This window comes from Primulina tabacum, chromosome 8, assembly GCF_025594145.1.
Source record: "Primulina tabacum isolate GXHZ01 chromosome 8, ASM2559414v2, whole genome shotgun sequence".
Classification (NCBI taxonomy): domain Eukaryota; kingdom Viridiplantae; phylum Streptophyta; class Magnoliopsida; order Lamiales; family Gesneriaceae; genus Primulina; species Primulina tabacum.
Genome location: NC_134557.1, coordinates 4,456,145 through 4,479,676, shown reverse-complemented (window position 1 = coordinate 4,479,676; position 23,532 = coordinate 4,456,145). Strand labels below are relative to the sequence as shown.

Here is a 23,532-nt window from a genome sequence, read left to right as displayed (position 1 = left end):
CACTTTTATAAATACAGATGGTGTGCATTTGACATTGAAATCTAGACAGAAATTAATATCCATATGTGCCGTTTTCATTTCGGAAAAGAATAAGGAATTATAGAAGGTGACGAGCTATATTACGCAAAATCCGTAATATACAATATATAGATACATATACGATCTGTCGAAATATATAATTGGTTTAGGTTAATGGGGACAGTTGTTGAACTAATTTTTTTTTTTTAGAATACAATCTTAATTATGTATTTAAGGATATATATTTATCAGAACATATAGAGTTCTTTGATTTTTCAACGAACCATTGTTAAGATTATAACTTGGACCTAACTCAACCTCAAAAGCTAGCTCAAGGAGGGAGGATTGTTCAAGCCCATATATACAACTCCAAGGTTATTTATCCAAATGATGTGGGACAATTAACACACCCCTCTCACGCCCAAGAATGAACATCTGGAGCGTGGAGTTTACAAATTACCCAATTATGGGCAGAACGAGTGGCCTAATTATAGGCAGTCCAACACATAACTGTGGAACCCGGGCTCTGATACCATGTTAAGATTGGAACTTGGACCTAACTCAACCCTAAAGTTAGCTCAAGGCGGGAGGATTGTCCAAGCCCATATATACAACTCCAAGATTATTTATCCAACCGATGTGAGACAATTAACACACACATTAAATCTTTTAAAAAATTATGGTTAAAAACTCGAGATATTTCAAAAATAATTTATATAAACTAGTATAAGCACATGTTATACATTTAAGTTAAAAAAAATGGATTTTAAAATATCACTGTGATTTCGAAAGTTCTTGTTAAATATAAAAAAAATTAGTTTCTATCTATCTTCATACTTTAATATTGTCTATCTATCTATCTTCCATTATATTAAAGTTTATCGTCTTTTTAACAACTAATTTGCAAACAATTTGGTGAACATTTATTTAATTTCACATAAATTTCGTTGAATCTTCATTTTATTTTAAAATCTATTCAAACTTATCTTCAATATTATCCTATCATTTATTCGTGATAATTTATTAACCATCGCGTCTCTAATCAATATCATCCGATTTTCTTGAATTTTGGAATATTTTATTTTGATCCAACGATTGTATTGCTAATATTTTAAATAAAACAAAGTTATACAAATTATGACACTTATATAATCAGATTTTTTGAATTTTCAAATATTTTATTTTGATCCAAATATAGTAATCATTAATATTTTAACAAATTTTTTTAATCATAAATTATTAGACTTTATAATATGAATTAAACTTGATTGTTATATACCATACACATCATGTGTGATTGATACGCTAGTATACAATTAATATCAACTAATTTTTAATTAATTTGATGGGTACACTCCTAATTATAATTAACTTTAAAATAAAAATTTATCATATTTAGATAAATATAGTGCAAATGATCACTAATATAATAATAAATATAATGCACTTCGAAAGACGTAACTGTAGGTAGGCAAAAACTTGTGTGAAACGGTATCACAGGGTCGTATTTTGTGAGACGGATCTATTACTTAGGTCATCCATGAAAAAATATTACTTTTTATGCTAAGAATATTACTTTTTATTGTGAATATCGGTAGAGTTGACATGTCTTACAAATAAAAATTTGTGAGACCGTCTTACAAGATACCTACTCAGGTAGGTAACTAATTCATATAAAATACATTTAATGATTTTATTTCTTCAATCTATATAACAACCTAATTTATACAAAGAAAATTAAATAAAGATATATTACATATTTTTTTTTTTTTGAAAAAATACCAAGTATTTAAAATTTATTTGAGAATCAAGCCCTTTCATCACCCGTCCAACTATCTTTCCCTTTAGGTCCAATAGGCCCTTCCTCACCCAACACTTCGTCGGGGAGACTCCTCACAAGCCTATTAAACAACCTCTTCAGTTTCCCTGGCAAAACCTTCCCAACTTTCTTCAGTTCGACCTCAATGCTATAGCTAATCTTTGGCCCCCATTCTCTTCCATAGTTCAACCATGGAGGCTCGACGAAAATCGATCCTAAATACTCCGCATTTACGACAACAAACTTTACCCCAACGTCCATCAAAAACTTGCTCTTAGCACTGTCGTTTCTTATCCCTATATTGCCACTTCCTTGCAATACGAGCCCTGGCTTCTGATACGAAGCATGCCCACTCAACGAAGAATAGGCTATCGGTCTGTTCCCATTCTCGAACTCCAACTGGGAGGTGTCGAACCAAATCCCTCCACTATGTCGAGCATAGTATACGCTCTTTAGCTCACCATTCAAGTTGCTGATTCTCAGTGTGACATGTTCCCAGTCACCAACATGTTGGCCGATTTTTCCTAAGGAAATGTTGAAGAACGCGACTTTCGCCTTCGCGGGGCCGTTGAAAGGGTAAAACAGCCAAATTGCTATGTCCGTAAATGTTCCACCAAACATTGGTTTCACATGCAAATAAGCACATGCTTCTGCTAAATCACCTTTCTTGACTCTCTCTTTTGTTGCATTGTCCGAAGGAAGATCGAGCCAGTAAGCACCGTCGTTTCCGCCACCCTGTGGGAGATTCGAACCTGTTTTATCGATTGAAACGGGCTTCGATTCTTCTCCTTTCGTGTACAACAACGCCCCGTTTTCGAAGAACCATGTCACAGAGCAAGGGAAGTAGTGTTCGTCAGGGTGAAAATATATATGGGGAGAGTAAGCTTCAACCAATGCCTTGATCTGATCTGCATTAGGCATTGCCTTTCTAATTTCGTTAGCATTCTTTAAACAGGCTAAATATTCAGAATCAACACCATCCTTTTGAGCTACAAATGTGCCTGTAAGGATTCCCATGGCCTCAACTCCCCTAACTCTCGGCCTCGGGCTATAAACATTAAAACCCGTCCCAGACGACCAAATCAACTCCCCGTTTTCACAAACATCCGTGAAATCGACGTGTACACACCGGACCTTATCAAGAGCCGGTTTCTCTGGCGAATTCGTGACAACATGTCCAATTACTTTATACCCTTCTGGAGGGATTGGAAGCCATATATATCCAACACCATCCTGCTTGATTTTTAAAGATTCACTACTCCAAACAAGAGAATAATCAATTGGCGGCTTTAGTAATCCCCTTGAAGGATCATTAGTCACGTCTTTCGCTGCAAGAATCCATCCGTTTAACGACTTGTTGTTCGGTTGGCTGTAGCAACCAAGTGTAAAAAATCCATCCGGTACAGTAGAAGATTCAAAAAAAGTCGCACCAAGATCATCCAGTCCGCCCTCGTGTGTTGTCCAAACTTTGGTGAATGTTGATACTTGGCATATTTCTAGTCCTCCCAGATCAATGGTTCCACGCGCAAAATCTCCACCTAAACCGTAGTAAAACACGAAAGAGTTAATCCAACGCTAGTTAACATTATATTTTGAGTTGAGGAGTGGAATGATCACCTGGAGGCCAGGAGGGTAGCTGAGAAGGAAGCTGGAACAAGGTTTCGATAGGAAGAGGCTTCTTCTTTTTCTTGAAAAGATTGGAAATCTTAGACGAAGCATTTAGTCGATTCCCCATGATTGAAATGGCTAAGTATATTTGCTTGCTATATGAACAATATATATTGTTTGAATAAGCCAAAGCATGAAGTAAAGAATTAGGTATATTCTTGTAGGAAGAGACAAAAACCAATGGCCAATCAAGATTTACATTTCGTGCAAGTCTGAGTATTTTTTTTGAAAGCACGTTTTTCTCCTTACAGTCTTCACGTATCAGTACAACTTTTCTTTCACGTCAAACTTTGATGTTCAACTTTAATTTTTGTTACGAATTTTTTAACTCTCAATTTAAATTGGCGGAGTTTTTGTCTGCCTTGTCAATATATGCCATTTTGTGGATGATCATTGGTAGAAATTAACATCAACGTGGCAGTTACGTCACCTTTTCAAGTTAATGTTACATTTATTATTTCGACGACTTTTTGGAGTCGTGATGCGATTTATACGTCCACACACAATTCTTCTTTTCTTATTCACAAACGGGCTGGGCTGACGTTAGCAGGTACATGACTATATATACTAGAACCAGGCCTCGGTTGACCAGCCCATTCATTTTACTGGGCCGGACTTAGGTAGTTCTGGCCCGGCTCATAAACCGGTTCGATTGACATGTCTTGAATTTGGGTATTAATTATTATTATGTTGTCAAAAAACAAAAATAGTTATTATTCTTTAATCATAGCTTGTATATATTAATTTAATCAATTTAGCGGAATCATTTAATTTGTGAAACTTAATCTTGGGTTATATTTTTATACTAGTGATTCAATAATTACCAAGTTCCAATTTAACTAATCGGATCATATTATTCATACAAAAAATATGTTCGCAACATATTTGATATTCGATAAGCCACCTATGTAGGGGTGTGTAAAATTTTGGTTAAACCGAATTAACTGACCGAACCGTTCGGTTAATTCGGAAATTCGGTTTTGAAATTTTAAAAAATCGATTAATTCGGTTAACTAGGTTCGGTTTCGGTTTCAATTTGAAAAATTCGGTTAAACCGAATTAACCGATTTAGTATATATATTAATTTAAATTGTATATGAGCATTAAAAATACATTATAATGAAGCCCAACTTTTTATACATTAGAAGGAAACACATTCATCCAATGATTTTATCTTCGATATTTTTTTTATTATTGATATTTTTTGTTCAATGTTTCTTGTTATTTATGAGCTCTCCATTTCTTTCCTTTTTTGTGTGTTAAAATTCATATTTTTTAAAAAATATCGGTTATCTCGGTCGATAATCGAAAAAGCCGATTTGAAAATCGGTTCGATTAATTTGGTTTCTATGAATATTTCGATCGGTTCGGTTATTCAAAAATAAAATCGGTTAAATCAGTTATAGGTTTATTCGGTTCGATTGGTAACCGAATAGACCGATTGCACACCCTGCACCTAGGGAAACAAAAGCAGGGCAGGCCTTGTGAGTCAAAGTGTGCCAAATCTCACGTTGGACTAAAATCATATTTATTAATTAATGATAAGTAACAGATTCGTTCTCTGTTATAAGATACAAAAGTTCCATTGGAAAGACTTCTAAAAATAATATTATAATTAATTACAAGCCGAAATCATCGTTAAAGAACACAATTGGCAACACCTCGTGTCAAGAATCTGATGTTCCCTGAGTCATATATATTCACAAAAATTAACTTAAGACGGTCACGTATTAATTTTGTGAGACAAATTTTCAAGATGATTCGATTCATGAAAAAATATTAATTTTTATGATAAAAGTATTTCTTTTCACTTTAAATATGAATCAGATTGATATGTATCACAAAAAAATATCCGTGACATAGTCTAACTAGAGATCCACTTGTATATATTTATATTATGATTTTTAGGAGCTTAAAACAATCATCTACCCAAGATAGCGCCTGCTGCCGGCCAAATATTTAATTAGGAAATTTTAGAAAACTTATATAAGTAATTTGCGAGCAAATTTAGATTATATTTCAAAATAATGAAAAGAAAATCAATGGATTCTTTCTCATTGTAAAGACATAAAGTTGTTGGTGTTTGGGATATAATTAGAAAATAAAAATAGTCCCATAGACTCCAAATCACAAGCAAACAAAGGAGGAGTAAGTTGTAAACTCTTGCTATGTCGTGTTCAAATTCACCCCTTGATTTTAAAGCTACGCTGTTTTTAACTTGCCGGTGTTTTACGCATGAAGTCATCTCATAGGTCAATTTTATGAGATAGATATTCAACTCGTTCTGTTCCATAAAAAAATGTTATTTTTGTTCCAAATCCCAAATCAATTCCTATAGTACTTTTGAAATGCTCTTTATATAAATATATCATATACCCAAGAGGATAAAAAAATACAATTAAATTTTTTAACATTAAATAATAATAAAATCATAAATAAACTAAAAAACTAGTCTACAAATGAATTTTTTTTTTTAAAAAAAATTATATATATATAAGCAAGCACTAGTGGTTTGAGATCCAAAATCAATTAACCAAATAATAATGGCTCACACAATCTTCTCCTTCTTGATATGTGCGTCAATATTGACTCTTCCTCAAATATCAGCCGTTGGAAATTATCCACTCGACGTCTGGCCCAAGCCCACCACATTCCAGTGGACCCAACCGCAGGCTATCTTACTCTCTTCCGATTTCACTATCTCCGCGCCCGCCCACCGCTACCTCGGCCCCGCCGTCCAGCGCTACCTCCGCCAGGTCTTGACGGAGCACCACCGCCCTCTCGTCACCCCACTACTCAACTTCACTTCGTCGCCGCCGCTGAAGGCCCTCGTCGTCGCGATTTCTGACCCTTCCGCCACCTTGACCCACGGCGTCAACGAGTCTTACACACTCACCATCCCGTCAACAGGAGACGACGCCGTGCTGAAGGCGGGAACAGCATGGGGGGCAATGCGTGGACTGGAGTCGTTCTCCCAGCTCGTGTTCTCGAATCCTTCGAGGGTTGCTTGTGGGCTGTACATTTCCGACGCGCCGCTGTTCGTGCACAGGGGAGTGATGCTCGACACGTCGAGGAACTACTATGGTGTGGAGGATTTGCTGAGGCTGATTCGGGCTTTGAGTATGAATAAGTTAAATGTATTCCATTGGCATATCACGGACTCGCACTCGTTCCCGATCGTGGTGCCGTCGGAGCCGGAGCTGGCGGTGAAAGGTGCGTATGGCGAGGAGATGATGTACACGGCGGCGGATGTGAAGACTGTGGTGGAGTATGGTATGAATTATGGAGTTCGAGTTGTGCCGGAAATCGATATGCCTGGTAAGAAAAGAACCTTTGTCTCAAACTAATTTCTCTATTTAAAAAAAAATCAAAAGTTTTACCTTTCCCCCTTAAAACACATTATCCACTGCCAAATGAATAGAATCATCCGTTTAGTACATTAATATTTATTTGTAATATCCGATCTTCGAAGTGTATATTTATGTTTCATCAGGCTCATTAAGCATAGGTTTATTCGTCACATTAAATTTGTAGGATTCTGCCAAGTGTTGCAACCGTTTAATTGTTTGGATTTGCACTTTTGCAGCACACACGGGATCTTGGGCTGAAGCCTACCCTGAAATCGTTGCTTGTGCAAACAAGTTCTGGTGGCCTGCTGAAGCTGGTTGGGATGATCGTTTCGCAGCTGAGCCAGGAACTGGTCAACTGAATCCCTTGAATCCTAGGACATATGAAGTTGTCAAGAATGTTGTTCATGATGTTGTTGCGATGTTTCCCGATCAACTTTATCATGCAGGAGCCGATGAAATCACTCCGAACTGCTGGAAAATCGATCCTTTAGTGCAGTCTTTCCTTGCTAAAAATGGAACCTTGAGTCAGATTCTTGAAATGTTTGTTAATTCCACTTTACCCTACATCATTGCTCTGAATCGAACAGTGGTCTATTGGGAGGATGTTTTATTGGACGCTAATGTAAAAGTGAACCCTTCTTTGCTTCCACCCGAAAACATTATTCTACAATCGTGGAATAATGGACCAAACAACACAAAAAGAATCGTCGATTCTGGTTATCGTGCTATTGTTTCATCTTCAGATTTTTATTACTTGGATTGTGGGCATGGAGACTTTTTGGGGAACAATAGTCAGTATGATCTGCCGCCTGGTACTGATCAAGGTAAAGGCGGATCATGGTGTGGACCGTTTAAAACATGGCAAACCATATACAACTATGATATAACTTACGGATTGACTGAGGCGGAGTCAAAGCTGGTAATAGGAGGGGAAGTGGCATTATGGTCAGAGCAAGCAGATCCGACCGTTATGGATCCACGGATTTGGCCTCGAGCTTCGGCGATGGCTGAAGCTTTATGGTCGGGGAACCGAGATGAGACAGGAAACAAAAGATCTGTGGAGGCTACGGATAGGTTGAATGAGTGGAGATACAGGATGGTGACCCGGGGAATTGGTGCGGAACCAATCCAGCCACTATGGTGTATCAAGAATCCAGGCATGTGTAACACTGTTCATCCGATGTAGATACTCTTCAAGAATTTAGTTTTCTTTATTTATCTGACCATTGTTCTCAGTACTTGTCTGGTTTGAATATGAGGATTTGGTGTAATTGAGATATTTGTATCAAGAACGTTGAAATTTGATTTTACTGATGCTAATCTTTTCAGGTTATCGTTTGCAAGCATGCATATGATTAGTTGTCTAGGATGTAAAGGTTTCTCTTATTATTATTGTAAAGTACATAAATTGGCTAATTTCGCAAGACAATTACTCTAAGCATCCCCTCTGAAAAAAGCCCGTCGAAGATGTGCAGTCCAGCCGATATGCATCGAATTGAATAAATCCGAGCTCTTATGCAACGAAAAAATATCAGTGAATTTTGATTAGACATATACCAAGTTATTCAAGCTTAGCCTCGGAAATATCGATGTTTTTGGAGCATAGTTGAGTTTGAGGTTGGAAAATATAAAGATTAAAATCCGGTTCCGTCTTTCTAAGATTTAAGTAAAAATAAATAGAAGATATTAATATTTTAAAAAAATAATACCACGACTTGAGTTCCAGGGATTTAACGAGTAAACAATAAAAAAAAATATTTGTGCTGGGGTTTGATCTAGAAATGAAACCAAAGCTCGGTCGTGGTCGAGCTGTAGCCAAACTTTGCCATCAACAGTGGGTGAATGTTCTAGCACAATGTTAGCCATAAAAATTCACACGAAGGAACCCAAATCGGTGACCTTTTCTAAGTTACTTCCACAGTACTAGTGTTGTGGTAATCGTCCCAATGCTACAATATTAACAAACACCATGTTCTACTTTGTTAAAGCCGGCAAGAAACGTGTTTGTCGAGTGAAACTCAAGTCAACAATTCAAGCGACATTTGTATGATAGAATAGATAAATCTCCATATTCTTAAGAAGCCGATTTTTGTAGATTTGTGTGTAGCTCGATGATGTAGTTTCTTTGATAAAATATGTGCGTGAAACAACTAATTGATTCCCATATCTGTTTTTCTTCCTTTTATCAAACAATGAATATTTTAAGGAACATGCATGGAGTAGGTTTATGTTTAATTCTGCAAGTTATGCAGCACAGCTGCATTAACTTGAAAACAATAACCATTTCTCGTGTCCTGAAGTGCTCTATATACTCTGACTTTCGGATCATTAACACACTTTCTTGCACTCAATCACATAACTAAACAATTTTTTTTCACGAAATCACCAGATCTTTGCCTATAAAGCAGCTGATTTTGGCACCTCATTTTTCAGAACTCCTCGCATTAACTATGGCACCATCTTCGATACAGATAGTTCCTTCCATAGCCGCAGCTTTCTTGATCTTGTTGTATATTCTACTTCCATCTTCCGAAGCTACAATTTCGTGCAGCGACGTGATAAAGGACATCCAGCCCTGTATCAACTACTTGAAGAGTGGCAGCGGACTGCCACCGGCCCCTTGCTGTGCTGGTGTGTCGAATCTTGCTTCAACTGCCACAACCTCGGCAGATAAGCAGACTGCTTGTACTTGTCTTAAGAATGCCTCCAAGAACATTAACCTGAAACCCGAGCTTGCTAAATCCCTTCCAGGGAATTGCGGGATTTCGTTGCCATTTGCTGTTTCGCCCAATGTTGATTGCTCCAAGTAATGAATGACCTTCCATGTTTTCCATTCGACTCCTCTATGCAAATCTTTTCTAGATTTCTTGAAACAACTAATAAAGTAAGATTATATATATATATATATATATATATATATATATCTTCTTTTTTTGCAGGATTGGTTAAATTTTATGTGCTGGATTCATGAAGGAAGATAAAGAGTATTACAAGCTTGAATCTTTAAATGTTCCCTGTTTTTCGTTATGCTAGTTCGTGTTGAATAAATGTATGTTTCTTCTCTTCTCTGGAGATGAAATCTGAGGAGTTGTGCGTGATATTTCACTGCTTTAAGTTTCGAGATCTTATAAATCTCAGTCGAGAAAAATAAACTTGTGCTCTTTTACAGCACAATTTAGACAATATTAACTTGCATAACCAATTCAAATATTAAAACTGCCCAATGATAAATACAATAAATGAATTAGACAAAAAAATTTAGGAATATTTGGAATTGATTTGGGTATTTCGGGAAGATACATAAAAGCATTTTTCGAGGAAATGAATTGGCGACGAATGTCTTTATTTTTTCAAAAATATTTTTTTGGCTTTAAATATAATGCCAGGCAAGAAGCTGAAGCATCATTTACCAATTTCAATTGTTTTTGGAGTATTTTTAAAATTTAAGGACATTATTTAATGGATGAGATAAAAATCGAAGTGCACACATTTTTTATTTAAGGAAGTAATCTACCAAACTACATTAATTCACTCGTTTCGACAACTTAATTTCAGTCTTTAAATATCATTTTGTTAGATTATTTCGATTTGATTTGATTTTTTTTTTCTTTTGTAAAATCAAATAAACCAAACAAATTGCATAAATCGTACCTATAAACTTTTTACTCAAAAATATATATTTTTTGAATATTTCATTTTGATTAGTAAGATGGTTTCCATCCATGTTAAAACAAAAACCCCCAACCCCTCAAAATATCATACCATCACCAAATATGCCACAGTGAAAAAAAACCCAAAAAATAACAGGGAAGAATAAAAGGAGCGAAGAATTAAAATGGAAAATGAAAATAAATCACTTCGACCATATTTTCAACTGCATGAAGGGGTAAGTTGATGCAATAAAGCATATCAGTGCTGTTATATATTCGAGCTTAACACTATCTACCACACTGCCAATGGATACTGTGTTTGCATGGCCTGCATTAGGCCTTTGATACAAAAAGTTACAACAATATATAATATACATAAAGGAATAAGAAAAGACCCTACTGTCGCTGCGCTTTAACTGGTTTACCAGATCTCATCTTGTTGGACTATACCTCAAATGTTTCTCATAAAAGTCTATCAGCTGCAGAAGAGAAAACAATGCAAGTTATATGATTGAATGATTCAAAGTCTGTAAGTGAAGATTCCCGCATTAGCATTGATGATTCAGGTCACAAACTGTGGAGGAGCAACATTGCCTGGGTGGCCCAATTTTTTAAAAAAAATTGGTTATGTATTAATTGTGGATAAATTTGGACTAATTTGATATTAACTCGGGTAGCTCAATTTTAAACATTAAAAGATTCAGAGTTTAAAATCCTAGTTCAGATGACCCAATTTTCCTGGCCCGCCACTGGTCACAAAGGGGCGGACTTGAGATCTTGGTTAGAATGAAACACAATTTTCATGGTCCAAGAACACAAAGTAAACAACTGATAAGATTATGAAGCTTACCAAGAGGGGATTGTTAGCTTTCAAAAATTTGTTATCCACAGTTACTTTAGATCCATCGGACCTTCATGCAGCATGGCAATCGTGGATCATAGACAAGCAAAATAATTATGAGTAGACATTAATCGAAGACTCAATATGTTCAGAACTGCATAAATTGTAATAAGAACATCAGAAAGCACCCGAAGCGAAGTTACAGAATTTAAGGTTCAGTTTCGCCTGCTTGACTTGATTTGGTCAGGCTTTCTTATTTCAAAGTCCAGCTCAAGTTTTGGGATGAAATTTTCCAATCTATTATAATTTTTCCACCCTTCCGTCAATTTGTCGTTCGAAAAATCAAATATGCTGTTTAAACTCAATTATTAAAAAATTATAGATTTAATTCTCTCCACCTTTTCCAAACCATCATTTCACTAAATCACTTTTCCACGCTTTAGTTAAACATCACTTCGTTATGTCAACAGCTTGTGTCAATATTTTCTTTAAATAGTATTTCAAAAATTGTGACAAATGTCATGTACTGAAACTTTTTGATGCCTCGACCAATTCGTTTGTCTTGATTTTTTTCTTTTTGAAGAATTTGTCTTGATATTTCAGAATACTGTTTTATTCTTTAGTTTGATATGTAAATCAATGTATCTGTAATTTAGCATAGAGGAAACCATAAGACAACGGAGCAAAAAACTTTCAGAGAAATATCCATTCAGGGGTGTTGCTGAAATGATTAACGTAACTTACAACGTACTATAAACTCCACTCCTTTAGGTTCTAACCATCAAGATTTAAGAGCAGTGGTAAGAGTCCAGGAAGTAAACTATACCTAGGAGAAAAATGTCTCTAAAGTCGCATTATTATTCCAGGTGCAAACCCCATCAAAAGCCGATAAGGTACAAGTTCTTAATATTTTGTGTCAAGAACATAGCCTGTTTTCCTACCAAACCCGGGTCAGATTCTTCTCTGATGACTTCCTTTTCAGGTCATTCACTCAGAAGCTCACAAAATTGAGTGCTACGACATCTTCCCATAATTTATGGGGAATTTCCCATGCTAGACCCCGCAAAAGATCATTTCGACCTACATGATTGATTTATATGAAATTATCCTACTGAAACCATCGATTTAGCATAGAAATGACCTAATTTATGTCAATTACGCCAGCTTCGTGTTCAAAAAAAATTTGTTGTCAAAGCATGCACTAGTGGAAATAAAAGACGGCCAGGGGCCAAACAATGCATGCAATACTTTACAAAACCACGATTCTAGGGCATAATTAATTCTGATATGGACAAATCAGACAGTTTTCGAGGGACTTGCAGACAAATAAAAACAATTGCGGATCAAAGAAATAGTTCAACACACTTCAAAGGTCTAACGACAACTAAATTGCTATCTGACAATCTTATTCTTCCAATTTGGAAGCATCCTCTTTTAAAACACACACTTCCATGGGAGCTTCAATTATCAACGTTTCATATATTCGTCAGATAAAGATGAACTAAGAAAATTATAATTTCGATCACATACCTAGTTGCCTCAAAAGCTACCAAGACTTCTTGGACGTTGTTTGATATGGAAGCTTTGTAGCTTATGGGTTTGAGAATCTGAGAGATGGAGCACGTTGTTTTGGAATCAGAATACTTATTCTGGCAATTTGTATAACTTCCCAGGAAATCTGAATGTTGAACCACCACAGGTTCTATTGCAGCACATGTTGTTATTGCGTTCTGTGCACCATCCATGGAGTATGATGTTAGATCTTGCTTGAACCTCTTGACTGAACCAGATTTCCTCTTTTTTGCCCCAGTGCAACGACCTGATTGGTAAATGTCCACAGCATCAGCTCTACTCGATCCATTTGGCAGCATATCTCCCCTTTTCGGTTGGCCTTCCTCAGGAGTAATAGAGATCCTATTAGCATCTTCCATGCTGATCGTCATTGCTCCCTTCAATTCACAAAGCTTCAAATCCAACTCATTTAGCTCCTTTTCTTCTTCCCTCTCAACAGAAACTGTACTCGCAAAATTCTCATTTATCCCCTTGGACACTTCAATGCTGTTTCCACCGCTTACATCTGTCTCTCCACTATTATGTATACTGCTAAAGTCATTCAGCCTGGGGAAGGAAATAGGGTCCTCGGTAATCCTGACAACATGAGAAGGCACGTCATAAGTGGCAGCTGCAGGGGATTGCTGCTGCTTTGGCAACTTCTGCTTCGGAAGATGCTGCTTTTTTTTAATCTGAGCATGAGTAATGCCAGTTTGGCGCTTCCTCTTGCGTGTTGGCCTACTTTTTCCAGTTTTCAAACTTGAAATACAACAAAACCACAAAGAATCCGAAATAAATAAAAACTGATATGGCAAATCAGCAATCATGATGTGCTTAAATGGCACTATAATAATTAGTTTACAAGCTTATCAAAGCGCTCATTAGCACAAAATGGTACAAGATACAGCAAGAATTGAAGAAGATGAAAACCTTTCTTCATATGCATCAATAATATCTGAACATTGTAACAAATTATCCAGAGGCTCCCAAGTATTTGCTGCCTCCGACCAGCCTCGCCTTCCCAATAACACATTGAATATCAATTAGCAACACATCATATACAGGTCATTGACACACACACAAAAACCCACCCACTTATATTAATTTGACGAAATGAAAATCTCATTATCACAACATGTAGGTACGTCTTGAAAATTACTCACCATTTAATGAGATACTGAACTTGACCCTTCATTTTGCCGCATTCCACATCAGCCCCAACATTCACAGAAAACCAAAAATCAAGCGCAATAACTTTCAGCAAAATAATCGATAACATCTAAATGTAATATCCAAAAATTTCACCTTTCGAACGCGCTTTCTGCGTACGCTCTCAATCTCATAGTATCCCTCGGCAAGCTTCACCCTGTCGCCCTCAACCTCCTCCGTGTCCACCTCTGCAATACAAAAGGTTTCCGACGGCTCGTACTCTATCTCAGCTCCCGAATCCTCATCTTCTCCTTGTCTCTCTTCAAAAGCTTCTTCAGCATGTTCGAATTTCTCGCTACCCTCTCCACTATGGAAACCCTCTTTCTCCTCCACCCCCTCAGTCGCGTCGCTGACGTCGTTTGGGGTGGGAGGTGAGGGTAGGTAAGGGGATTGTACGGGGTCAGCGCTGCTGCTTCTCTTTTTCCCTCCTTTCATTTTCTCTCTCTAGACTACATAATACAGTGACGTGGTTTGATTTCTGAAACTGTGAATTATATAATATTTTATCTGTTATTTGATTAATTATTATAATTATCTTACATTAAATTTTATCTGATTTTCGAAATTCATTTTAAACTATCGGTAATGAAACGTACTCCCCTAATGCTCAGTCCTGATCTAATAATTTTTAGGCTTCACTCTGACTTTAAAAAATAGTAAAAATTTGTGAGAGACGATCTCACGAGTCTTTTATGTGATATATATTTTATTTGTGTCATTCATAAAAAAAATATTAATTTTTATTGTGAATATCGGTAGGGTTGACCCGTCTCACAGATAAAAATTCGTGAGACCGTCTCACAAGAGACCTACTCTTAAAAAAAATTCATAAATTAAAACGTGCATTCATAATTTTCTTTAGACTCGTAAAAACTTTTTTTCGAATTAAATCATTATCTTAATATAGGTGCTGATCCTAACAATTTTTAGGTCTTGGTCTAACTTTAAAAAAAAAACCATAGATCATAACGTGAATTCATGTTTTTTAAGTTCATAACAATTTTTTTGAATTAAATGACTATCTTAAAAAAGACAATATAAAAAATAAACAATGCACAATAACTAAAATACATGTATTGTAATTGAGTAATAAGATCAAACATGTAAAAATGATTACTAAAAAACAACATGTCTTGGAGTTTTAGAGCTAAAAATACTATCAAATTGTTTGTAAACAATTCATTCAATATTTTCTTGTGGCATGGTTGTTTGAAAATAAAATTTTTGATAAATTTGAACTTTGGGGCACTTGTTATTTTAACAAGAAAACAAAGATAACCAACAAAAAATTACAAAGAACGTGAGAAGTTGAAAAATATTCATCTATTCTTTTTCAATTAATTCACTAAAAAACCCGAGTTAGGAAATATGTTTTTATATTGGTCAAATTACACTTCTATGTAATAATAAATGTTTTTTTTTTTGGTTTATATTTGCCCCCATGGAAAAAAATTATATTGGAAAAAAATTTATCAAACGATCTGGAAATAATGAATTTATGGAGATACCAAGAAATTATAAATAAAATTTATATTGGACACCTAAAAATAAAATTTTTTGATAAGAAGAGAAAAAATTCGAGAAAAATAAATTTATGCCAATTTATATTGTAATAAACTTTAAAAAAAATTATGTTTCTGAAAAAAATAAATCCAAATCGAGCAACTCTTATGTCTCCAAATATGAACGCCCCGCTTAATCCAAGGGCCATATATATCTATTTTCATGTAATGCAATTTTTTTAAAAAAATACAAACAGTCCCTTGCAACATTTGGATTAATCCTTGTATCCATGTCAAAAATTTGTGTGAGACGATCTTACGGGTCATATTTTGTGAAACAGATATCTTATTTGAGTTATTCATGAAAAATATTATTTTTTATGTATATTACTTTTTATTGTGAATATCGGTACGGTTTATTCATCTCACATATAAAGATTCGTGAGATCGTCTCACAAGAGATCTACTTTTATATCAATACAGTAGGACCGACAAAATCTGGATGATGCATGTACTTCTTGTGTTCTACACGTTTGATGATCTTCCATTCTATTTATTACACTGTAGTCTTTTGGATCTTTAAGCTTAGACATAGTAATACAACGCTAAATAAATTATCGGACTAACGCAATTATAGATCGAATATGTTTGATGATCAATGATTAATATGAAAATCGGTAGTGTCGATGCTACCTGTGGGGCAGTGCCTCCACAGGATCTGGGCCATTGATTTTAAAAAAATTGGTGGACCCCACATATGTGTGGTTAAAATTGAAGTTGTGATCTTCTCATGAAGACAGTGCCCCACAAGTTAGGGTGAACTGTTCCATGAAAATCCATGTTTTATTTATACTACTTATCTGAATAACAATTAATTATTTTATAGGAAGGAAAGTGAAACGTTACATTAATCAGCAACTAGGCCCAAGCAATTTCATTTCTCAGCATTAATCACGACAAATATTAGTTTAATTTAATCCGAGTTTTAATTAGATTATCTATATATATACACACACAACAAATCAAATACCAATATATAAAATGTTTGTAAAATTAAGCATATTTTTGCGACTTTTTATACAGAGTATTGTTTTGTCTTTTAAGTGAACACCTGCAAGTCTGTTGCCGGATGGCTTCCATTTATTCCGCCATTCCGAGGTTTCTCCGGCCAAGCAACGCCCTTTCAATTGAAAGAACATTGGGAGTTTCCTTTGCCCCGCCGACGGTTTCTTTCTCCACGTTCCACAGCTTTACTGTTTCTGCTTCTGCGGCAGTGACGGCTGCGTCTACTCCTTTATCCATAGCAGAAAAACAGGAAATCCGAAGCCCAGAACTCGTCGCTCGGGAATACGCGGATCTTAATCTATCTGACAAATTCTTCGAGGTCTGCTATTGCACGTGATGTTAAGAACCTTGCTGTGTTCAAGTTTTGTTTACTTTTATGTGGGTTTAGTGCGTAATGCTGAATATTTCGGGGTGTTTCAGCTGGGTTTATGTGTTTAAGTTTCTATCTCTTTTAATTTTCAATTTGAACTTTTGGGTACTTCTATTGATATATTGGGGCCGTTGCAGGAGGTGGGTCATGTGAGAATTCGGCAGCATGTTAATCCTCTTCGTTCCACACTCATGGTAATTTCTCCAAGAGGGAGCAGATTTTCGCTTAAGCCTTTTGTTTTTGTGTTGGTCGAGTGATTGTGCACAGGATGAGTAATGGATGGGACTAGGAGAGGTTCTGAGTTACACTGTTGATTTTAAAGATTGATGATTTCTCCAACTTGGAAAAATGATAACGTCTTGCTTTTGGTGTGTAGATTCCCGTTGAATTGCCAGATTGGAGTTTGGTGTATGATGATCCAACGTTGCCATTGATGGTGGATATTGGTAGTGGTAGGACCTTATTTACTTCTCTTGACATCTGAACATATTTTGGTCAAATATTTGTGCAACGTGGTACTCATATAATGCGATGTCCGCCCATGATTTCTCAATTGCCTCTTGATCTATGATTCGACTAGAATTGACCTTTCATGCAATAGGATATGCATGTGTGAAGTATTATTATCTGTCAAATACTGTACTTAATGGTTGTTTTTTGGTAGCCCACATATATTTTTCTTCCGACCATATACACTAGTGCCAGCATCAATGACAATGTGGTTATATGCACTTTCTAGTTCGGAACCAAATCTTATAGTCACAAAAGATATTGATCTTTGTCATCTTTTAGAACAAAATTAGTTTGACCTTCTACATAAATGTAACTTGATACCTTTCAGTCGTGTTCTGTGACGATCATCTCACTTACTGCAGTTTGTTTCTTTTATGTTATCATTTATGCACATGATTGGGCACTCTATTCTATGTTGTGGCTACAAAATGAGTTTGACCTTCTACATAAATGTAACTTGATACCTTTCAGTTACGCTCTGTGACGATCATCTCACTTACTGCAGTTTGTTTCTTTTATGTTATATATACATGATTGGGCACTCTATTCTATCTTGTGACACTTTCTTATTCAATCACGTGAAGGAATTTTGCTTCTTCACTCTAGAATATACATTCCTCTGCAGAATTTCAACTTTTCTATTTGTTGATTGTCATCTTAAAAAGGATAATGAAAATTTCAGGTAGCGGAAGGTTTCTCATTTGGCTTGCCAAAAGAAATTCAGGATTGAAGAACTACCTGGGATTGGAAATACGGCCAAAAGTAGGCAACAGGTTCCTTAGTGGTTTTGCACATGCACGCCCACATATGTGTATTACATATTTATATGTATAAAACTTAAAGTGCAGTTCTTCCTATGTGGAAAGTCAAACACATGAGAACTCGATTTACTTTCTTTTGTTTTTCTTGCACAGTTGGCTAAGCGTGCTGAACATTGGGTGAATGAGCTGGCTCTAAGGAACATGTAAGGCTTCAAGAGTTTAATGTATTACGGCTCTTGGAAGTTACTGAAATTGGTGGTTGACTAATGTGTAAATGCAGACATTTCATTTTTGCTAATGCGACCATCTCCTTCAAACAACTTGTCGCCACATATCCAGGCCCTTTGGTTTTAGTGTCTATCTTGGTGAGTTCTTGTCCAGTAAAATCCGCAAGCAATGTTATTTTCTGCTCTATATATTTAGAAGTATGTGAAAATCTAAGAATTCCTTCCGTTTAAAATAAATTATCTTTTCAATGAACTGAACAGTAAACATTCTTCGCGCTATGCAGTGCCCAGATCCTCATTTCAAGAAAAAACATCATAAAAGAAGGGTAGTGCAGAAGCCTCTGGTCGAATCTATTGTAGATGACTTAGTGCCTGGGGGTCAGGTAAGACTATAAAATTTCAGTTTCTTGTATACAGTTGCACCTTTAGCTTCTCAGCGGCTATTTGCATATCATCAGCATTTTATGACGTGCTTCACATGATATTTCTGGTTTTGCTACTTTAGAAAGATTTATATCATCTTCAGGCTAGATTTCCCATCATTCAAGCTAACCAATGAGGAACCTCTAATTCTTTCAGGAACTTGACTATTGGTTAAATTGCGGAACAGTCACATTCTTCATTTTATAGGAAAATTATCTCATCAAGTTATATTTGTATATGTGTACTTGTGTCTATATATATATAGAGATGTGCACCATATTCCTAGCATTCCTTCTTTGTTTTCAAAACTATTTTGATGTTTAGCATCACTTAAATGACATTTTTGTTGGACAGGTTAAAGGCCGATGGAATAAAAAAACGAAGAGGCATAAACGCCTTCAATAAAATATTTATTCAAAGCTTCAAAAGCTGAATTAATCGGTAAAAATTGATTACAATCTCAAAGTTTCTGCAGAATATATAGAATAGCTCACACCTAATGATAAGATACCAATCTAATTTAAATAACAAGATAAAAACAAACTTTTTATTTATCCTAACAACCTTATCAACCTAATATTCTTATCAACACTTATCACACTCCCCCTCAAGCTGGAATGTACAAGTTGTACATTCCTAGCTTGTCAACCATTTTTTCGAACAATGGCCTAAAAAGGCCTTTTGTTAGGATATCGGCAGTTTGTTCCGAAGTTGGGGTATATGCTATGCTGATAGTTCCTTCATCTATCTTCTCTTTAATAAAGTGTCGATCAACTTCAACGTGTTTAGTTCGATCATGGAGCACTGGGTTGTGACATATGCTTATCGCAGCCTTGTTGTCGCAAAATAGTTTTAATGGCATACTTGCATTCATTTTCAGTTCTTCAAGTAACATTTTCAACCATAAAGCTTCACATATACCATGAGCCACTGATCTTAACTCGGCTTATGCGCTGCTCCTTGCTACTACTGATTGTTTTTTACTCTTCCAAGTTACCAAATTTTCCCAGACAAAGGAACAATACCCTGATGTGGATCTTCTATCACCCACTGATCCGGCCCAATCTGCATCAGTGAATATTTCAACATTTCTTGCTTCTGTTTTCTTGAAGAGAAGTCCTTTTCCCAGAGTCCCCTTAAGGTACCTTAAGATTCGATAGACGGCTGGCATGTGTTCTTCAGACGGGGCATGCATAAACTGGCTTACACAACTCACTGAAAAAGCTATGTCTGGTCTAGTATGAGCAAGATAAATTAGTTTCCCTACTAGGCGTTGATATCTTCCTTTCTCCACAGGGGAACCATTTTCTCTCAATATCTGATTTGGATCCATAGGTGTGTCAGCTGGTTTACATCCTAGCATTCCTGTCTCATTCAAAAGATCAATCACATATTTCCGTTGAGATACCGAGATTCCAGATTTGTTTCTTGCCACTTCCATGCCAAGGAAGTACCTCAATTTTCCCAAATCTTTCATTTCAAACTCAGCTGCAAGTTTCAGTTTCAGCCTTTCCATTTCATGTAGATCATCTCCGGTAAGAACAATGTCATCCACATAAACAATAAGAATCGTTATTTTTCCATCTTTGTGTCTGTAAAATAGGGTATGATCAGTATGAGCCTGTAGAAATTCAAGTTTTATAATCACTTTGGTGAACTTATCAAACCAGGCTCGTGGAGATTGCTTCAGACCATAGAGTGACTTTTTTAACCTGCAAACTTTACCAGTCTTCCTTTCTTCATCAAACCCAGGAGGTAGATCCATGTATACCTCTTCTTCTAGATCCCCATTCAAAAAAGCATTCTTTACATCCAGTTGATATAGAGGCCAATCTAGATTTGTTGCCAAGGATAATAGAACTCGTATTGTATTGATTTTTGCAACTGGTGCAAAGGTTTCTTGATAATCTACACCATAAGTTTGTGTGTATCCCTTCGCAACCAATCTTGCCTTGTAACGTTCAACTGAGCCATTAGCCTTGTATTTAATCGTGAAGACCCACCTACAACCAACAGGGATTTTGTCCTTGGGTTGTTGAACAATGTCCCAAGTTTCATTCATTTCCAGTGCCCGCATTTCTTCGAGGACAGCTTGTTTCCATCTGAAATCGTTCCAAGCCTCTTGGATTGTGGATGGAACCTTTGCACTTGACAGATTAGAGATTAATGTCTGAACCGAAGCTGATAGATGTTCATATGCCACATACTTAGCCACTGGATATTGTGTGCAAGATCTGGTTCCCTTTCGTAATGCAATAGGGACATCTAAATCTGGACATGAGACATCATGCTGTGGATCATCTAAAGTATCAGGGACATCTAAATCTGGACATGAGACATCATGCTGTGGATCATCTAAAGTATCAACCGACCGAACCTCCGAGTTGGAGACTTGAAGCAAGGAGATGGTGCTGTCACTCAATACTTCAACACACTCAAAAAATTGTGGCATGAAATGGATCTATTCACTGTCTGTGACTGGAAAGATCCAGCCGATGGGATCTTGTATCGCGAGATGGTGGCAAAGGAACGAGTTTATGACTTTCTCGCTGGGCTGGATCGAAGTTTAGACAAGGTTCATGGGCGTATTTTAGGGATGAAGCCGTTACCATCAATCGATGAGGTTTTTGCAGAGGTTCGTAGAGAGGAGAACCGGAAAAGGGTGATGCTTCACACATTACCTTTCACTGAAAATTCGGCCCTCGCCACACGCACTTCAGAAAATCGTATTGATCCTAATATGAAGAATGGCAAACCTTGGTGTGAACATTGTGAAAAACCGTATCATACTGTTGAAACTTGCTGGAAAATACACGGTAAACCGGCGAATTGGGTCCCAAACAAATTCAAAAACCGAGAAAAAAGGGGACTTCAAGCTTCAGCCAACTCGGATGTAGATGAAAACCAATCTGCAGCAGGCTTCTCGAAGACGCAAATGGAGCAACTCTGTAAATTCTTCTCTGATGCTACTGGATGTTCCAACTTGGCTAAGAAAGGTACCAAATTCACAGCCCTCAGTGACCTAACTACAAAAGGTGAGACTTGGATCATAGATTCTGCGGCGTCGGATCATATGTCTTCCAGTAAGAGTTTGTTTTTATCATATATTCCCAGTACAAGTCACCAAAAGGTTAAAATTGCCGATGGATCATATACTCCTGTGCATGGTGTAGGAACTATTTTACTCAACCATTCGATTGTTCTTAAGGATGTTTTGCACGTTCCTAATTTGTTCTGCAATTTGTTGTCCATCAGCAAACTTACAAAGGATTTGAATTGTACTGTTAATTTCACATCATCTACTTGTATTTTTCAGGACCTGACCTCGGGGAAGAGGATTGGCAGTGCTAATGCAAACTCAGGTCTATTATTTTCGGGATGAATCTATCGTGAGTCACCATGTTCAAACAGCAGTTGGGAATTCTCCTCTTTCTCGCAAACAATACATATTATTGTTGCATTCCAGATTAGGACATCCAAATTTCTTGTATTTAAGACGGTTATTTCCTTATTTATTTCGAAATAATGACTCATTTCAATGTGAAATTTGTCAATTGGCAAAACATACACGTGTTCCTTTTCCTCCTAATTCATATAAATCATCTAAACCGTTTGCTCTGATACCATAAAGGCCGATGGAATAAAAAACGAAAAAAACGAAGAGGCATAAACGCCTTCAATAAAATATTTATTCAAAGCTTCAAAAGCTGAATTAATCGGTAAAAATTGATTACAATCTCAAAGTTTCTGCAGAATATATAGAATAGCTCACACCTAATGATAAGATACCAATCTAATTTAAATAACAAGATAAAAACAAACTTTTTATTTATCCTAACAGCCTTATCAACACTTATCAACACAGGTCTTCATTCAATCTGATATACTGGATGTGGCAGTTGACATGAGGAACTATTTTGATGGCAGTTCGAACAAAATCATACATATCGACAGAATTGACCCTAACATGCCGTGTGACGAGGAGGGATGGTTGTTGAGCAATCCAATGGGAATAAGAACTGAGAGAGAGATCCATGCAGAATTTGAAGGTGCAAGAATTTATCGAAGAATGTACCAAAAACAGGGATAATTTCATATATATATGCATGATGAAAAGCATTGCAGCTGTGGATGAGTCATGACTGAAAGATATTGGTTGGTGGCTGTTATCTTCTCACCTTGTTTACAGTTGGCATCACGGTCCATGCATGTTATCGCCCTTCATAGTTTAATGATTCTTCAACGTTATTATTTGAAGACTTTCCTATGTTGAACTGGGGCGACCCTCTTAACAGATCTTCAAGAATCTGCAATTTGCTGAAGGTCCTGTATCCAGCTCTTCACTCTTTACTCCGGTACTTCCTCCATGGCCAGAGGCTCTTTTCGAGATAGCTTCGTGTATGCTTTATGTTCCATTTTATACAGGATGTACCGATGTTTTCTTTGTTATCGAATTAGTTGGATCTGTTGTATCAGAGGCCACGTTGAATCACCCTCCAGGATTTATAAAAATATGCTGCTTCTTTGATATTCTGTTGGGTGATATATATTTGTGATTGATCACA

General features: G+C 36.4%; 5 protein-coding genes across 6 annotated transcripts; 3 read left to right on the top strand and 2 right to left on the bottom strand.

Annotated features, from left to right (window-relative positions):
• Positions 1-1,589: 1,589 nt before the first annotated feature.
• On the bottom strand, positions 1,590-3,708 carry LOC142553157 (hypothetical protein At1g04090). Its single transcript, XM_075663181.1, has 2 exons — positions 3,455-3,708; positions 1,590-3,375 (listed from the first exon to the last, which is right to left on the bottom strand). The coding sequence occupies exons 1-2, from the start codon at positions 3,570-3,572 to the stop codon at positions 1,826-1,828; spliced, it is 1,668 nt and encodes a 555-aa protein (XP_075519296.1). The 5' UTR covers positions 3,573-3,708; the 3' UTR covers positions 1,590-1,825.
• Positions 3,709-6,023: 2,315 nt separating this feature from the next.
• Positions 6,024-8,207, top strand: LOC142553156 (beta-hexosaminidase 2). Its single transcript, XM_075663180.1, has 2 exons — positions 6,024-6,823; positions 7,092-8,207. The coding sequence occupies exons 1-2, from the start codon at positions 6,049-6,051 to the stop codon at positions 8,039-8,041; spliced, it is 1,725 nt and encodes a 574-aa protein (XP_075519295.1). The 5' UTR covers positions 6,024-6,048; the 3' UTR covers positions 8,042-8,207.
• Positions 8,208-9,277: 1,070 nt separating this feature from the next.
• On the top strand, positions 9,278-9,949 carry LOC142553158 (non-specific lipid-transfer protein 8). The gene is made up of 2 exons (XM_075663182.1): positions 9,278-9,661; positions 9,795-9,949. Exons 1-2 carry the CDS (start codon positions 9,306-9,308, stop codon positions 9,802-9,804), a joined length of 366 nt encoding a protein of 121 aa, XP_075519297.1. The 5' UTR covers positions 9,278-9,305; the 3' UTR covers positions 9,805-9,949.
• Positions 9,950-10,685: 736 nt separating this feature from the next.
• Positions 10,686-14,587, bottom strand: LOC142553155 (chromo domain protein LHP1-like). Of its 2 annotated transcripts, none has more exons than XR_012821907.1 (6): positions 14,203-14,587; positions 14,061-14,086; positions 13,828-13,914; positions 12,877-13,656; positions 11,356-12,426; positions 10,686-10,984 (listed from the first exon to the last, which is right to left on the bottom strand). XR_012821907.1 is itself a non-coding variant. In XM_075663178.1 (6 exons), the coding sequence occupies exons 1-6, from the start codon at positions 14,539-14,541 to the stop codon at positions 10,937-10,939; spliced, it is 1,341 nt and encodes a 446-aa protein (XP_075519293.1). In that variant the 5' UTR covers positions 14,542-14,586; the 3' UTR covers positions 10,686-10,936. The 2 variants fall into 2 exon arrangements, 1 of the variants encoding a protein (XP_075519293.1); XM_075663178.1 differs by having other exon boundaries at positions 11,356-11,416; positions 14,203-14,586.
• Positions 14,588-16,667: 2,080 nt separating this feature from the next.
• Positions 16,668-23,528, top strand: LOC142553154 (uncharacterized). Its single transcript, XM_075663177.1, has 8 exons — positions 16,668-16,992; positions 17,181-17,237; positions 17,420-17,495; positions 18,239-18,318; positions 18,471-18,520; positions 18,598-18,682; positions 18,829-18,927; positions 22,833-23,528. Exons 1-8 carry the CDS (start codon positions 16,738-16,740, stop codon positions 23,055-23,057), a joined length of 927 nt encoding a protein of 308 aa, XP_075519292.1. The 5' UTR covers positions 16,668-16,737; the 3' UTR covers positions 23,058-23,528.
• Positions 23,529-23,532: the final 4 nt, after the last annotated feature.